The sequence below is a fragment of the Peromyscus maniculatus genome, chromosome 9 (assembly GCF_049852395.1).
Source record: "Peromyscus maniculatus bairdii isolate BWxNUB_F1_BW_parent chromosome 9, HU_Pman_BW_mat_3.1, whole genome shotgun sequence".
Taxonomy (NCBI): domain Eukaryota; kingdom Metazoa; phylum Chordata; class Mammalia; order Rodentia; family Cricetidae; genus Peromyscus; species Peromyscus maniculatus.
This window is the reverse complement of record NC_134860.1, coordinates 52619360-52637285: the sequence shown is the minus strand read 5'-3', so window position 1 is coordinate 52637285 and position 17926 is coordinate 52619360. Positions and strand designations below refer to the sequence as shown.

Sequence of the window (17926 nt, the reverse complement as noted above, 5' to 3'; positions counted from 1 at the left end):
CTGGCTGGCCCAAGGATTTTATCTGTATTACCAAGTCATTTCCTTTCCTCACTGGACAGTGAAGCATACAGCTCCCTCCCTGGGACAGTGGATGCCCCTCATTCAGCTGCCCGCCCCCCAACTCCAGCATTGCCGTGAAGCTCTCAACCACCATTAGAAAACCCCAGGGAGCCACCAAGCTGAGGAGAGGAAAGGAAGGGTCCCCCCACCCACCCACCCGTCAGGGAGAAATGGGAGAAGATGCAGAGACTGTGCAGGGGGAGGGGGAGGGGAGGGATCAGCAGAGTGTTGTACTTCCAGCGAGAAAGGCTCCGTCACATTTTTAATAATAATAAATACATGAAGACAGATTTGCCAGCACTGCTCTGGCTCCCTGGAAAGGGTGGGGGAGGGGAGCCAATGCAGCTGCAGCAAAGACCAATATCTTCCCCTCCCCTCCCCCATCACGGATTCCATACTGCAGCAGTCTCCCCTCCCCCTCCCACTGCAGTCCTCCACAGCCCACCCTTCCCACCGTCCCTTCACACAGCTCTCCCCCGCCCACCTCCTCCTCCCTCCCTCCCTCTCTCTGTTTCCACACACTACTCTATCCTTTCTGTTCTGATCCTCACTTAACACAGCCTTATCCCAGCAGGAAGAAATCCAAACACCCACATTTTAGATCTGCTCCTGAAACCCCAACGTTCAAGCCTTTCCACCAGTGCCCTTTACCAGCTCATTCAATCTCTCCCCATACAACACTCCTCAGAAGTCATCTGGCACACTTCAGCATTTCCTGGATCCCACCGAAAGGAACCGATTTTCTCTCCATTTTTATTTCAATGTGACTTCCTTTATCACATCCTTAACTATAAGGGCTATCAAATTTGCTTGTGTTTAGGGGTGTCAGGGCCTCAGGACTCAGCGACTACTGCCACCTATTGACCCGAATTTGTTCAAGATGGGCCTTTAATACACTTCTTACAGGGCATCAATAGCTTAAACATGCAAAGGCATGGCTCTCGGGGCTTCTCCGAGACCCTCTGAACAATGAGATCAAAGGAACACAAAAGCAAGGCTGGGCAGGGAGCCAGTGCATGCCTTTCTGCCTGCCTTTCTGCATGCACGGGCAGGAAGGAGGCCGAGGAATAAAAACCACCTGGTCTCCTCCAGAACCTGTGGGGAAAGCAGGGGTAGAATTTTTCTCAAGCAATGGTAAAAATACTGCGAGGTTAGCTCTGAGCGAGGGGGAGTATTTCACTAACTTCATCACATTGGCTAAATCCTTGGCAGGAATCTGGTGTTTACAGAGCCAACAGATCCCAGGGACACTCAAGACTGTGTCTCATTCCATCTGTCCCAGTTCGAAGTGCAGATGACAGAGGAACTGGGTGCTGGAGGCCAAGTCTACCCCACGCCACTCTAAGGTCTGTTTGCACCTTCCAGGAGACAGACGGGGACTGCGGGGAGCTTGAGCTCTCCACGGTGCTGAAACCTGGTCTGCTGCAACCAGGTCGTCCCTTCCTCGTTTGCTAAAGGTCCTTTTCCAAAGAAGGGATCCAGAAACACTCGGGAATCTTTGCTAGATAGTGCCCTAAGCCTTCATAAAGCCCTAACAAAACAAAGATTTGGAGGAAAAAAATGGGATTTTGTCAAACTCTCTTCTCTATTCCCTAAGATGAAAAAACTGAGGGGAAACTAAATTAGTTTGTCGGGTTAAAAAAAGAAAAGAATTCAGCCTGAACAGAAACCCAGAAGTGGACAACAGAACAGGCCTAACCCTTGCAATTCGGACCCTTAATGCTGTTGTTCTACTATGTTAACAGCGGCTCTCAACTATCCCACAGGACTAAAGGTTCCCTGGGGCTCCTGCTAGGTCAGGGAAAGGAGGCTGTGACAAAAAGAAATCCAGGATGCCTCTTCCCTACTTCAGTAAGAGTAACCCCACTTACACGTTTTACACTGACAATCTACATAAAATCCTGTCAGATGATATAATCTATTAATGATGCTGATATAAACATCCTCAGAAAAAAAAGTTAGTAATTGTTGGAAGTCTTTTTCTAGTGGTGCCAAGCGGCCAGAAATAACACACCCCGAACTGAAGACTCACTTAGATTAACTACAAGGCCCACAAAGGCGGAAGTTTTTTCTGTTTACTGGTATACCAAGAAGGCCCAGAGTACACAGACTGTAGTCTCTGAAGGCAAGACCTCTAGCAGAAACGGGGCAATAAGTAATCTTACATTTTAATAAATTAGAAACAGCAGCCAAGCATGGTGATGCCTGCCTATAATCCCATCGCTTAGGAGGCGGAGGCAAGGAGATCAACAGCTCAAGGTCGTCCTCATCACGTAACAAAATCAAGACCAACACAGACTATTTTGAGATTCTGTCTCAAAAGTGCAAAATTAGAGTTTGCTAATTATCAGGTGAATGTGACGGCTCTGACCAAAGCACCTTTATCCCCCACCACACCCCCTGGCACTAGGATTAAACAGGGTCTTGAATTACGCCAAGCAAATGCTCTACCGCAGAGCTATAGCCCCAGCTCGGAGTTGAAGCCAGGTTCTGGCTGCTTCCCAGGCTGGCTTTGAACTCACTATGTAGTGCAGGTATTCCTCCTGCTCCAGCTTCCTTCCTGGCAGGCCTGTGCCACGTCATCTAGCTTCCAAAGGGTACCTTGGCTTACTCGTCTAGGTGGTTCAGCTGGCAAGGCACAAGCTCTAAACCTGTTGCTACAGCTTTTTGCTTAGACTCACTTGAGTAAATATTAGTGTGAGGTCTCGGGACACACAGGTTCCCTCAGATTTACCAGGAGCTAAAATGCCCCAGAAGCAAGCCCATCCTGGGGTAATCCACAAACACTCAAGACTCCTTGATACAGAAGGAATCTTCAGAGATCCAGGTATACTGTTAATTGTTTGTACACGGTGTACGCCCACACACGTGCAGGTGTGCACACCAGAGGCCAAAGATGTGCATGCTCTGTTCTGCTCTATCCCATTCCACATTACTCCTTGGAAGTCTCTCATTGAACCTGGAGCCACGCTGGCAGTCAGCAAGCCTCGCCCCCTCCTCCCATTTCTGCCCGCCAGAATGCTGGGGAGGTTACTGGTGTGTATAGCCATGCTTAACTTGTTTTTATTACTTCTGAAATCCTGTGGGGAGGGGACACAGGCATGTGAAGCTCAAAGGAACATTTTCAGCAATCAGTTCTCCTCTGGGCCTCAGGGATAAAACTCAGGTTGTTAGGAACCTTTGCCCACTGAGCCTGCTTGCCAGCCCCTAATCCTGACTTTTTTTGTGGGTGTGGGGACTTAAAAGTCAAGTTCATGTTCACAAAGCATGCAGTCTTACCCAATGAGCCATCCCCCCCAGCTCCCTTTCCCCACGCCAATACTGGGGGCTGAACCTAGGGCCTCTTCAATATAAGCCCTTTACCACTGAGGTACAGCCCTAGGACTCAAGCATACTTACGTTACCGGCTGAGGAAAATTAAAAGACCAAGATATTAAGTCATATGACCATGATCATAGTAGAGCAACCATAAATCTAGTCTCTTGATTTCTACAAGTTGTAGTTGACTGATTCTTGCCTCAATCAGGATGACCAGTAGAAATCCGAATTCAAGTCAGGCAGTGGTGGCACATGCCTTTAATCCCAGCACTAAGGAGGCAGAGAGCCTAGCCTGGTCAGTGGGTTCCAGAACAGCCAAGGCTACACACAGAAACCCTGTCTTGAAAAATAAAAAATAAATTAAGAAAAAGAAAGAAATCCAAATTCAGAATCAATGAAGTTTTAGTGATGTAACGACCCAGTTCTCTTCCTACCCGTGACACCTGTCAGGAGAGCCAGACACTAACATCGGATGTTCCAGTGCATTACATCCACAGCTCCTCTTCTCATTTAACCGTTTGCTTAAGCACTCTGGTTTACGGAAGCGCTCACCAACAGAGGTTACTCCCCACACAGAACGAGAGCTCAGACTGGAATCCTGAGTTGGGTTTGGCTCCAGTTCCTGTAGACTATTCATTCCTCTACCTGTCACACCAGGGGTTTTTTTTTTTTTTTTTTTGTCCCCTATTTGCTGACATTCTTTTGCAGAGCTTTAAAAAGGGCTGGACATTCCTGACCCAGGTAAACTGGGGTCTCGGCTGGAAGGAGAGACAGACTTAGACCACAAGACTGCACCAACTCTTCATCTATCACTTCAGCTACTCTTTACAAAGTCTTTCCAGAACTGACCAAACATCAGCTCTTACAAGCATGACATTTTAGAAAGAAAAGTATTCAGAAAAATGGGGACAAGTAGAACTTGCTGATGCAGAACCAGCCTACCTGGCCTTTTAGTTTAGCAAGAAACCACAGGTTTCCTGAGTCACTAATGCCACCTGGTGGCCAAGCTGGACAGATGAACAAAACCTGAAACCAGTGTTTGCAGGGGTGGGGTGACAGGGTTGGGGGGCTGAGTCTACTATCCTACCTCTGTTTTTGTAAAATACTCAGTTCCCAATTTCTAGGGGACATATACTACCGAAGAAAACAAACCAAACTTCTCAACATCGCCCAGAATATCATCTTTCCTTTTCCACTATCACTCACTGAACTCACCCACACACCCAGCAATTCCAGTCAGACTAGGTACGGCAAAAAGGGCTTTCATTCATAAGCAAAGGCAGTTTTATTTAGTAAAGATCTTTCCACATTTCCAAGACCAGCAGGCCCAAGGAAAAAAGCCGCATACGGGGACAACAGACAGGATGACAAAGTGTACGTCACCGGCGCCTCCGAAAACCTGAAACGAAAGGAAACCAAGAATAAGGCAAAGAACGGCTGGAACGGCTGGAACCACAGAAGGCAGGAAAGGGGCGTTTAGAGAAGGGCTAACGGAGGTGTGGCTGAGGCAGTACTCCCTCCATCTAGGACTCACAGAAGAAGGGATGGGTACAGAGAACAGTCCCTTCAGCTGACCTTTTATAATCTATTTACAGACACCTGACCGTGATTATACACAAGTATAATCCAGAGACTCCCTTGTGAATGACACTGATTTCAGGCTTGGGAAAAATAAAGAAAAGCCTATCTAAAGAGATTAATGAAGAGTATGGAGGAAACAAGCAATTCCAACTCAGACTTTCCCCCTGGGCACCTAACTCCTGTGGTTCACTGACCTTTCTTCTTCCGGCCTTTCTTAGGTACTTTCCTCCGCTTTTTCACAGGATTCTGGTCCTGGAGACAACAGAAGAAATGGCTGTGCACTTCTGCGCACCAGCACCCTTCTCAGGCACAACAGCTGCCTGCCACCACTGCACCCGTCTCACCTCCTCAAGATGGGGGGCTCCTCCCGTCAAAGCACTGATGTCGCTGAAGTGTGTGAGGGAATGAAGCTGGGAGGACATGACGCTGGCTCGCTTGCGCCGCCCCTTCTCTCGCTTGCTGACACTCAAACGCACCATCATGCTCTCTTCATAGTTAATCCTGCCGGAAAGTTTCCAGGGCTCAGACCAGGGTAGCTGGGCCCCGTACTGACTCACCCTCACTCACAGATAACGCAGTGTGTAGCTGAGGACACGAGTGCGGCATGTCATCACCAAACCCCTCACTGCTCCTCCCTCATCCCTAGGGATGAGTATATGGGCCAGCCACACCAAGACTTCACGTGTCTAAGAGAGAAGCCTCACATCCCGGCTCTGGGGAACAGGACTCCCTGAACAGGCTCTTTTGTACAAACCGTCAGCTCCAAAGACTGTGCCTACGCAAAGCTGACAAGCCTGCGCTCAGGTCGGCTGTTTTCTCTTGTTTTCTCGAATGCACAGAAGACTCTGTCTTTACTGCTTTCTATCCCAAAATAAGAACTGTGACTTGGTAATAAAATGTGGCCTATTAAAGCCCCTCATGAAGAACTGAATACATTCTTCTCTATATAGCTTTTGTTTGAGCCTAAGCAGATAGAAGACAACAAAACAAAACAATTTTAATAATTAAAACAAACAAACAAAAAAAAACCTTTTTCCCCTAGCTCTCATTGGGACTTCAAAGTCATCAGTCTTATACTACTACTCCAAGCTTTTCATTCCACTTTCTAGATAATGTCGGTTTTCCTGTGCCAGACTTGAAAGAACCCCTAATTGCAAGAACTCAGACCTATGCTGATCCTCCTGACTCTGGCGAGTGGCATGAGGGTGCCGGGCGTCACGGATTTCCTCTGGGGCATCTGAGTACTGCTCCTTAAGCTCACGGATGACAGAGCTGCTCAGGGCTCGTTTCTTGGCGCGGTCCAGGCGCTTCTGCTCACGCTCAGCTTCTGTCTCATCTACGTGATAAAGTCCACAGAGGTTACTCTGGAATCGACACAAGAAACAAACAAAACTCCCACCAAGGAGGCCACAGGCACAACTCATACCATAGTGCACTGGAACCAAGCGTGGTGGGATGTATTTCTTAGACGCTCCCTTTACAGATTTCTTCCCTGAAGCCTCAGACTGGCCCTCCTCTGCCTCATCTTCCTCTTCGTCCTCAGAGCTCAGCTACAAAAGAAGAAGAAAAACATTCCTGATTCCTGCAAACTCAGGAAATGAGAAGAAAAACTCACAGCACCCTAGGAAGATGGAACCATGACTATGGGAAAGGAAGCCTCACTGAAGCATTTCAAGCCAGTCTGGAGAGTCCTGGAAGACCAGAGTCACCATAGGATTAATCTTGGTGGACACAAACCTTACCTTGCTTATCATATTGCTCGGATGGGGCTTAAAACGAAGTGGGTCATTTTCACCTGAAACAGGAAGAGAGTTTATAAGATCTGGAACTGTATAATGATCCCACAACTTGATGATGGTCCGCCACTTACTGAGGCTGCCTGTCACCGCAGTCTTGACCAGCTTGTCAATTTGATACTTCAGTTTTTGGTCCAAGGGACGAAGTTTTTCTAAAACCTACAATGTGGTAATTCATAAGGATTACATTTTCTTCCCTAAATGAGGCACACACCAGGGTCCATTTGTTGTTCCAGATAAGGCAATGAAAACATTCACAAAGTAGAGCAAATGCAGACAAAATTGCAGCTTTCCTTACTTAAACAGAACACTCCTTTATGTGAGAGTTACTGTGCAAGCCCTGGAGTGCGGGGCTTAGAAACAAGACTCCAATATGCAAAGGTTTCATACCGTGCGGATTTCCACCAGCCTCAAAACTGCAGGGTGTCCCTGCAGAGATCCTCCTGAAGCTTTGTCCAGGATGAGGTGGCTCAGATCCATAAGGTACATGAGCAACAGCTGGTCTTTCACTTCCAAGAAGCTCAAACCCTAAGTTAAACAAAACAGTAAAAGGCAGATTCTTAGTTTTAGCCAAAGAATCAGGAGGAGATGCAGGGCAAATACCAGGATAATGTTTTTCCAAGTCCAAGTTTCTCCCAACTAGTCCATGTCAATATAGAACATATCCCTCCTCATTGGCAGTCTTGCTTTCTAGGTCATTCAGTGAGCTGCAGTCCAAACCCTAGATGAGTAGTAAGGCTCACGCCATAATCTCAGCACTTAGGAGGCTGAAGCAAGAGGAAGGCCACAAGTTCAAGGCCGGTCAGAGCTATCAAGAATCGGTTTCATGTAGCCCAAGCTGGCTTGGAACTCTGTGTGTTGCCAAGGATGACCCTGAAATTACGACCCTCCTGCTCCCACGTCCTAAGTGCTGGAAAAATGCTTGCACCACCAGTCACTACAATTCATGCTTTGAATTGTGTACTGCTCTACCGTGGTGATGAAATCCTGTGCCACCTTACCCCATTCCTTTACCTAGTACATCCACAATGCAAATGCTGCCGGTCACTTAGTAACCACCCCAGTTCAACTGTCAAAGCACCAATGACTTTGGTTCCAGAGACCGCAATTTTACGTAGAGCCTCTCCACACAGGCCCCAGAGCAGTGGCATGAGCAGAGCATGTGGAGGGAAAGCTAAGCCTGGTGCTGTGCAGCAGGACCGCAGACCACAGGAAGCAGCACAGCATAGGACTCAGGGCCCACAGGAGGTCCTGAGATGATGCATCCCCAACAAAAGTTATAAAAAGTGCTTATAATATGGTTTCAATGGGGCTGTGCCATGCATACACTTTATAAGAAATTATTATTATGTAATTATGCATCTAACCCCACACACATGGAGGTCAGAGGAAAACTGTGGAGTCAGTTTTCTCCTTCCATCATTAGGTGGGTTTCAGGGATGAACAAGGCTTGCACACAAGTGCTTTCCTGCCGCACGCCTTTAATCCCAGTATTCAGGAAGCAGAGGCAAGTGCATCTCTGAGTTCAAGGCCACCCTGTTCTACAGAGCAAGTTCAAGGACAGCCAGGGCTACACAGAGAAACCGTCTCAAATACAAAACAAAACCCCCAAAACAAAAACAAAAACAGAAAAAAAAAAAAATAATAAATCAAGCCTGTACCCTATTGGTTATCTTGAAGTGGTAACTATACTGTTTTTTAATTTTTTTTTCTTTTGGGGGAGAGATGGCTCAGTGGTTAAGAGCACTGACTACTCTTTCAGAGGACCTGGGTTCAATTCCCAGAACCCACATGCAGCTCATAATTGTCTGTAACTCCAGCTGCAGGGGATCAGACACCCTCACATAGACACACATGCAGGCAAAACACCAGTGCACATGAAATGAAAACAAATCATTTAAAAAATGTTTTCTTTTTTGTGCTAAATTATCTATCTTCCAAAGTTCCCAAAATTAAAACGGTGTTACGGGGCTGGAAGCCGTAACTCAGCAGTAGAGTGCTTATCTAGAATGTGGAAGGGTTCAATCCCTAACCCCAAGAGTTTATATTTACAGTTACATGTTGACTTTCAAACAAAATACAGTAATATGGACAAGCATGATTTACATTTGTAGTTATGAAATAAGACAAGGTCTTATGCTTGCATAAAAATGATAATGACAGGACTGGACAGATGGCTCAGAGGTTAAGAGCACTGACTGCTCTTCCAGAGGTCCTGAGTTCAATTCCCAGCAACCATATGGTGGCTCACAACCATCTGTAATGAGATCTGGTGCCCTCTTCTGGACTGCAGTCATACATGCAGACAGAACTCTGTATATAATAAATAAATAAATCTTAAAAAAAAAAAATGACAATGACAGTCCATAGCCATGGGAAAATATACTTCTGACAGGTTAAATGCTCTGACCAAAATTACACAGCAAGAGTACAAATGCTTGTCATATCCAGTGTGAATCCAAGACCCAGTCCTGGGTGGCTTTTAAACAACAGCCCTAGAGTGCTTCCGAGGAGGAGCAAAGGATTTAAAAACTCACAAGGTGAGTTTAAATTCTGATTTATGCATTTGGCAGTCAAATATCGGCCAAGTCAGTTGACTTGAGACTGTATTCTCCTCATATGTAAATAATAACAGCATTTCCGTCCTGCCCTAAGAAAAATTTTGAAACACAAATCTGATAACATGAAAGCACTCTGTAACCTGTAAAGTACTTTATAAATGTATTTGGTCATAAAAGCTAAGTTAATACACATCTGTTCTACAGATAAACAAAAGTATGTGAGCAGCCTAGCACTAAAACCTATCAAAGACTTGTACCCAGAACAAGGACAGACAAGAACATGAGAAGTGGGCTCTTCTAGGCATTGTCAACTCCAAACTGGGTCACAGCATATGAGAGAGACTAATATTAAAAAATAGTAACAATCCTGGGCAGAGTGGCATGTGCCTTTAATTCCAGCACTTGGGAGGCAGACAGGCGAATCTCTCTGAGTTCAAGGCCAGCCTAGTCTACAAAGCAAGTTCCAGAACAGCCAGAGCTGTTACACAGAGAAACCCTGTGTTGAAAAACCAAAAAAATAAAAATAAAAATAAAAATGGGGGGGGGGGAGGTTTACTGGAGAGATGGCTCAGTGGTTAAGAGCACTGGCTGCTCTTCCAAAGGACCCAGGTTCGATTCCCAGCACCCACATGGCAGCTCACAACTATTGTAACTCCAGTTTCAGGGGATCCTACACCCTCATGCAGGTGTAGGATGCAGGCAAAACACCAACATAATATAAATAAATATACATGCAGACAAAACACCAATGCACACACACACACACACATAAACAAACAAATAAATAACATTAAAAAAAAAAAAAAAAAACACCCCAATATATAAAACTGCCAAGCATGGTAGTTTGTGCTTGTAATCTTAGACCTGAAGAGGTGGAAGAAGGAAGACCGGCACAGTGAGACCATTTCGAAAGCCCAAATAAATAAGCAAACAAATAAACAGCCTAGTGTTCCAGTTCAGCAGGTCAAGAAGGTGAGCGACATCCTCTACAGACACCAATAATCCCCAAGGATGTACTCTAAAATTCTGATTTCTTTTTCTTCAAATTTTAATTTGAAAACCAGTCTATTTCACTGCACATCAGAGAATCTATAACCCTAGCATTTGGAAGGTGGAAGAATAAGATCCTAAGTTCAAGGCCAGCCTGTGTTTCATAGCAAGCTCCTGTCTAAACAAAACAGAGTGAGGGGAAAAAAAGGTTCAAGAAAGAAAGGAGGCTACTGCATCTAATTTTCAGATGCATCATCTTCGTATTTTAGCATCTCAAACTGGGATGCACTTTCAATCAACAGTATCCTGTCACAGACTAATGGCATTTTTGTCCACAAGTGATACATTCCAAAGTGCCAATGGATGCTTGCAAGGACAGAGACCTGAATCATACACTGTTCTTCCTAAGCAATGATAAATTTTATTTACAAATGTACAGTAAGAGGTTAACAATAACTAGCAATATCAATTAACTGTTAACTATACACTAATACATGTTATTTAAAACTTAAGAGGTATAACTGAAGTCACAGAAAATGAAACTGGGGACTTCTGTGTATAAAGCCACCGTGCCCCCAATTAATATCATCTAAGATGATATGAAACGAAAGAGCAACTCCTTAGCTGTCCTACGTGGCTCCCTGGAGTACTACTCCAATCTTACTTTCTACAGACATCATACACGCATACGAAATATATGTATCTCCATCCACAAAATCATTTACTCCCCCAGAACATTACAATCCTGAGTATCTGTGGCTCACATTTATTATTCAAAATCCCGCACTCCCTGAGATACCTTTTTGGACTCTCTGCTTGGTGGCATATCCCTTCTCGTGACTTCTGTAAAATGATTGCCACACTCATATCTAGTCCTCTGTTCCGCATCCCTACCGGGGTTCCTGCACAGAAACCACATCTAACTCCTCCTAGATGAAGCTCTAACACTTAGGGCATAATACCACACAACAAACAAAACAAAAACCCACCCAGCTACTCTCTTCAAGTCTTTTTTTTTAAAGATGCGCGCGCGCGTGTGTATACACATGTCGCATGTGCAGGGTGCCCCTGGAGCTGGGTTGTGAGCCTCACAACATGAGTGCTGGGAACCAAACTTGGGCTCCCTGGAAGAGTGGCAAGCTGTGCTGGCCACGGAGCCGTCCCTGTGGCCCTTCTTCAGGAACTCTTCTTACCTTCTCTGTAGAGTACGTTCCAGCCCGAACTTTCTTCGTCAGTGCCTGTACCTGTGCCGTCACACCCATCACCTGAAATTGGCCAAAGTAAAATAGAATCGCTGACTGGACTACAGTCATGTGTGTGAATCGGGAGGGATGAATGCTAAGTAATGAATGCCAACTAAAACTGGGTCTGAAATGCTGCTGCCGAACACAGGGTTTCTAAGAGGCAGAGAAAAACTTCATATTGCTTTCCAAAGCTGGGAGAGGGGATCGTTGAGAAACCAAGAAAAGGGGATGAGGAGAGGTGTGGAGCAGGGGGGTGGTGGTGGAGTATAATCTTTTTTTGTGTGGCCCTGGGGCCCTGGTTGTCCTGGAACTCACTTTACAAACCAGGCTGACCTCGAGCTCACAGAGATCCACCTGCCTCTGCCTCCCTAGTGCTGGGTTTAGAGGTGTGCACCACCACGCACAAAGGCTGAAGAGAGTAATTTTATCTGTACCAACGGAACTTATAAAACATCAAACTATGTAAATGCATATTAAGTGGCACTTGTAGTGATATGTCGCTATTGCCAGTGTCTGTTTTCTTAGTTATTGAAACAAAGCACTGTGAGCATAACTTAAAAAACAGTTTCCTGTATTTTTTTGGGGGGGCGCAGAAACGAATTACCTTGAACTGTGCCATGAAAGACTTTTATTTGACACTTAAGGTATTTTGGTAGTATTCAACTATCCCTAAATCGTCAGAGTGTGCGGATGAGACATACCAAGTCGAAGCTAACCTCTGATTAATTTATTCTAAAAGGGGGACGGTACCCACCTGCTCCTGGAGGTTTTTCAAAAGTGTCACCGAACTTGACACGTCGGAGTCCAGCACCCCCTACAGGCAGACAGCAGGGGACAGGAAAGGGGGGGTCAACTTCTTACTTTAGGCGACGAGATGGCCGGAGGGGCACTGCCTCCCAAACGCCCCCCTTTCCTTCACACATTCCCGACCCTGGGCCGTTCTTCCCGCACGGGCGGCCCCGGCGGCCCCGGCCCCGGGCCGGGGGCACCCACCACGCCCCCCCCCCCCAACCTCGCGGGGCCTTCGCTCTGCGCTCCCGCCACACTGTCCACGGCCGCTCTTCTCTCCCAGCGTTCCCGTAACACTCTCCCACCCCGAGGCCGGGTCACGGCCATGACCCCCCCGGGAAAACTCATTCTGAAGGATAATTTCGTGTCCGCTTTCCGTCCGGGGCGAGCCGGCCGGCGGCACCCGGCCCGCCCCTCTCTCCCTCTCTCCTCTGACTTATAACACGGCTGTCTCACTCAGGGCCAGCACATCCCCGGAACAACTCCCGTCACCACGCTCCCACGGTGACAACGGTTTGCCTCGATCCGCGGTAGGAAACGTCCACGGGAGCTACGGGAAGAAGCTACCAAAGAGCACTCACCGGAGCCGCCATCTCTGCGGAGCCCACCCCTTCCGGGGCCGGACTTCCTGGGCGCTACCGTGAGGTCGTGAATTTGATAGACAACCACCGCTCGCGAATTTCAGCCAATGGAACTAGGAAGAGCTCTCGTTTCCGCGGCACAGAGCGGCAGGACCTCATCTAGCCAATGGGATACAGAAATGGACTATCTTCGTCAGACGCAGAGGCGAGCTAAAGGGCGTCAAAGATGGGCTGGGAGCGAGACATGGGATTCGTGGTTTCCAGAGAATGATTGACGCTACCTCCAATAAAAGCTGCGCAGAAGACTGATTGACAGCGAGAGCAGCTAATGGGAAGAAGAAGTTAGCTAAGCGACCCGAGAGCTCATTGGCTCCCAGATGCCAGTCTTTCCACGGCGTTTGCCGTGTAGTACCCAAACTGTCCACTGGGTGGCGGTCTTCGGCTTTGCCCGGAGGGGTTGTCGCGCCGCCATTGCCCCCCTGAACTGCCAAGTGTCTCCTTCCTGCGTCTCTGATCGTCCTTGTACGACAGTGGAGCCCTTTTTCTCCAGTGAACTGGACGGTTGGGATAGAGGAGCCCGGAGCCACGGTTCAGACCGCCGCTTCACTGGTCCCCCCCTCCCCGTGTCTACGCAGGACGCTGCGCCAAGGCTGCAGTGCGCCCTGCACACCTCCCTAGAGAAACCACTGCAGACTCGGAAACGGGTCCGTCTGCTTGCCTTCCTCCTGGCTCCACCAATCCACTGCAAAAATGGGAGAAAACCCAGGCTGCGGGTATTTCCTTTGTCCCCCTCGTTTTTTCTCAGTATCTTCCAACACGCCCGCTCCCTTGCCTGTCACAGGCTGGTGGACTCGGTGGGACTGAGCAACAACTCCTTGTCATCCATCCGCATTACACTAGAAGGGCGGTGCTGGCCTCGGATGCTTCCCTCACAACTGAAAAGGGGACCTCGGACTGGAAATCTAGTCTGAGGGGGAGCTGTCGCCTTTTATCCCAGCTCTCCGGGGTCAAGAGACAAACAGATCTCCATGGACTCGAAGCCAGACTGGTCTACATTGTGAGACCCTGTCTCAATAAACAAAATAAAAACGGGGCCGGAGCGTTGGCTCAGATTCAGAGAACATACTGTTCTTGCAGAGGATCGGAGTTCCACTCCCAGCACCTACACCACAACAGCTCACAACTACCTATAACTCCAGCTCCAGGGGAATCTTAGACTCTTCCTAACACACACACACACACACACACACACACACACACACACACACACACGCACGCACGTAGGCATACACATAAGTGATTTTTTTTGTTTGTTTTGTTTTTCAAGACAGGGTTTCTCTGTGTAGCTTTGCGCCTTTCCTGGAACTCACTCTATAGCCCAGGCTGGCCTCGAACTCACAGAGATCCGCCTGCCTCTGCCTCCCGAGTGCTGGGATTAAAGGTGTGCGCCACCACCGCCGCCGCCGCCGCCGCCACCACCACCACCCGGCGGATTTTTTTATTTTTTATTTTTTTTTTAAGCAAAAAGAATATTCCTCTTGTATTTCTCATTCTGGGTAGAATATCCTTATTTCTACACATTTGGGAACTACATAAAATGGGACAGAGGATTTGCCTCTGAGATTTGTTTACGGTTGAAGGTGCACTGGAGTCAGGCCACTGTAACAGCCTAGTCAAGACTTTTTGTTTTGTTTTTTGTTTTTTTTTGTCTTTTCAGAAAAGATTTATTTATTATATGTGTGCGGCACAGGTGTGGAGGTCAGGAGATAACAAATGGGTGTTGGATCTCCTCCCGCCATATGATCCTGGAAATAGAGCTCAGTTGGTCAGGCGAGTGGACACGTCCGTTAGGATTTGCTTGTGAAGCACTCTTCTTCCTTCCCAACACAAATAAGATTTTGCTTTCTTTGGAACTTGAAGTTTGTTCATATGTATTATGGACAAACTATTGCAATATCCAAGAAAATAAATAATACTGCCTTTATTTTTTATCATTAAAATACCAATCACAGCCGGGCAGTGGTGGCACACGCCTTTAATCCCAGCACTCGGGAGGCAGAGCCAGGCAGATAGATCTCTTTGAGTTGTCGGCCAGCCTGGTCTACAGAGGGAGATCCAGGACAGGCACCAAAACTACACAGAGAAACCCTGTCTCTAAAAAAAACCAAAAAAAAAAAAATAAAAAATAAAATACCAATCACCTCGTGTGTTACAAGAAATATTAGAGTTAACAATGCAATAAATCCTTTAACGGTTATTTCAGATTCAACCGCAAGCAAGAAACACAAGATCATTAAATTGGTATTTCTTGTCTTTTTGTTTCTCTCAATAGCTCCACGCACTGGTAAGTACTCATAACATTTACAAGTATATACTGAGCAAGAAAACATTCTTTAGGAATACAAATTTAATTGTGATTTTAATTGTTAACATTCTTTTATCACTTTTGAAAATTTCATGTGTGTACATATTTACACAATTTCTACCCAACGTTCTCCTTCGTCCAGCTCCTTCTGTGTCCTCCCTCTCCATCTCAACTTCATGATTTCTTCTTGATTATTGTTTTACACACACATCTATGTATTCATGTATATACATATGTATAGATAGATACAAATGTATAAATAGATACACAAGTATATATAAATGCAACATACTGGTCCATTCAGTTTTGCTTATTTGTTTTTTTGGTTTTTGGTTTTGGGCTTTGTTTTGTTTTGGGTTTGTTTGTTTTTGTTTTTTTCAAGACAGACCTCTGTATAGCCCTGGCTGTCCTGTAGACCAGGCTGGTCTCGAATTCAGAGATTCACCTGCCTCTGCCTCCCAATGCTGGGATTAAAGTCATGTACCACCACCACCTGGCTAGAGAAAGTGTTTTTACTAGCCAGTTAGATCTAATTAATTGATTGCTATTTGGTTCAGTTAGGCCTTTGAGACTTTCTGCTTTGAGGTCTATCATTTATAGAGGGAAGTTGAAATCATCGACTATGATAGTGGATTTATCTAGATCGTTTGAACTTCTGGAAGTTTTTGCTCATATATTCCGATCCTTTCTTGTTAGGTGTTGATACAAGGACATAGATAGCTCTCACTTCAAAGGGAATAAGAGATGGTTTATTCTGGAACCAATTATGAGTGGCTATGACCTGGGAACATGGATTCAGGTTACCTAATACTGTGTTTCAACATGACAATAGTTGGATGAAATTGTTATAATGACAGAATAGAGAAAACCCTGAATCAAGACCCTTTTAAGGCTCAATCTGGGAGGAGGGGACTGGACCTGCCTGGACTGAGTCTATCAGGTCGATCCCAGTCCTCGGGGGAGACCTTGATCTGAAAGAGGTGGGAATGGGGGGTGGACTGGGGGGAAGGGGAGGGGGGCAGGAAGGGAAAGAACAAGGGAATCTGTGGCTATTATGTAGAACTGAATAGTATTGTAAAATAAATTAAAAAAAATAAATTCTTGAAAAGTACAGACACATGAAAAAAAAAAAGACCCTTTTAAATGCATTGATGAGATCATCAGGTAGGCAGGCCCAGCCAAGAAGCCTCAGCTTGGGCAGCAGGTGCTAGCTGATGATAGTCTGAACTCTGGGTTGGTGGAAACTGTATATTCCAAAAGATGTCACCTGATAGTCACAAGGATGCTCGGTCAGACACAGAAGCGGGCTCTGGATGGCTATTAATAGGGCTAATGATAGTCAAGATAAGTCGGCTCTAGATCTGCAACATTCCAAACTCTCCCCAAACACGGAACTTCTAACCAGCTAATCAGCCTAAAGAATCTTTAACACAGGTGAGGCTTTGTCCTGGCACTTCAGTGGCCAACAGTAAGAACTATTGTGTCTTCTGGGAGAATTGACCTCCTTATCATTTAATGCCATTCTTTACCCCTGATAATTGTCTTTCCTTAAAGGTCCTTGTGGTCTAAAATCAATGTAATTACTCCATCTCTGTTTTGGTCAGTATTAGTGTGTCTATTTTTCATCCTTTTACTTTTTTTTTCTGCCTAAACTGATCTTGAATTCCGGATCTTTTCCCTCCTGCTTCTACCTCCTGCAAGCCAGGATTATCGGCACACACCATCACAATCCAGATCCATCCTTTCACTTTGAATATATCCGTGTCTTTATATTTAGGAGACATTTCTTATTTGTTTTAAAGATTTTATTTACATAATTATTTTACATGTATGGGTGTTTTGCCTGCATGCATGTCTGTGTACCACGTGCATTCAGTGTCTCTGGAGGACAGAAAAGGGCAACAGATTTCCTGCAACTGGAATTATAGATGGTTGTGGGCCACGATGTTTGCGCTGGGAATCAAACCCAGGTCCTCTGGAAGGGTGGCCAGTGATCTTAACCACTGAGCCAACTCTCTAGCCCCCCTTTTAAAAACAAGTTATTCTCTTGCTCTCTTTCTTTCTCTCTTTCTTCCTTCCTTTCTTTTTTTCTTTTTCTGTTCTTTTCTTTCTTTCTTTTTTTTTTTTTTTGAGACAGGGTTTCTCTGTGTAGTCTTGGCTGTCCTGAAACTCACTCTGTAGACCAGGCTAGCCTTGAACTCACAGAGATCCGCTGGCCTCTGCCTCCTGAGTGCTGGGATTAAAGGCATGAGCCACCATCACCCGGCAAGGATAGATCTCTTAATTGAGCCCAGAACTCATTTGCAGGGTCTCTGTACAAATAGCCGGCTTGCCCCAGGGATCTGCTGTCCTGACTTTCAAACACTTGAGTGACACATGGGCCACCACACCCACCTGCTTTTACACATGGCCACCACACCCACCTGCTGTTATGTAGGTTCTGGGGATTCAAACTCCAGTCCTCATGATTTTGAGGCAAGCACTTTATCTGCTGAGCTGTCTCCCAGCACCAAGGCCCTTTTAATCCTCTTTTTATAGTTATTAGTGTAACATTTGAAGTTATACAAACTATGTGATTGTAGCAGTATGGGAATGATGACTGAGAGACTCTAAGATTACACACACACACACACACACACAC

The 17926-nt window shown here is 46.1% G+C and overlaps 1 protein-coding gene across 2 annotated transcripts; it reads right to left on the bottom strand.

The window, feature by feature from the left end:
- Window positions 1-4639: 4639 nt before the first annotated feature.
- Window positions 4640-13106, bottom strand: Ngdn (neuroguidin). Of its 2 annotated transcripts, none has more exons than XM_006988508.4 (11): window positions 12921-13106; window positions 12305-12364; window positions 11500-11571; window positions 7146-7283; window positions 6830-6914; window positions 6702-6754; window positions 6386-6509; window positions 6127-6295; window positions 5304-5460; window positions 5154-5211; window positions 4640-4777 (listed from the first exon to the last, which is right to left on the bottom strand). In XM_006988508.4, the coding sequence occupies exons 1-11, from the start codon at window positions 12930-12932 to the stop codon at window positions 4758-4760; spliced, it is 948 nt and encodes a 315-aa protein (XP_006988570.2). In that variant the 5' UTR covers window positions 12933-13106; the 3' UTR covers window positions 4640-4757. The 2 variants fall into 2 exon arrangements, with proteins under 2 accessions (XP_006988570.2, XP_042140809.2); XM_042284875.2 differs by lacking the exon at window positions 12921-13106 and adding an exon at window positions 12796-12880.
- Window positions 13107-17926: the final 4820 nt, after the last annotated feature.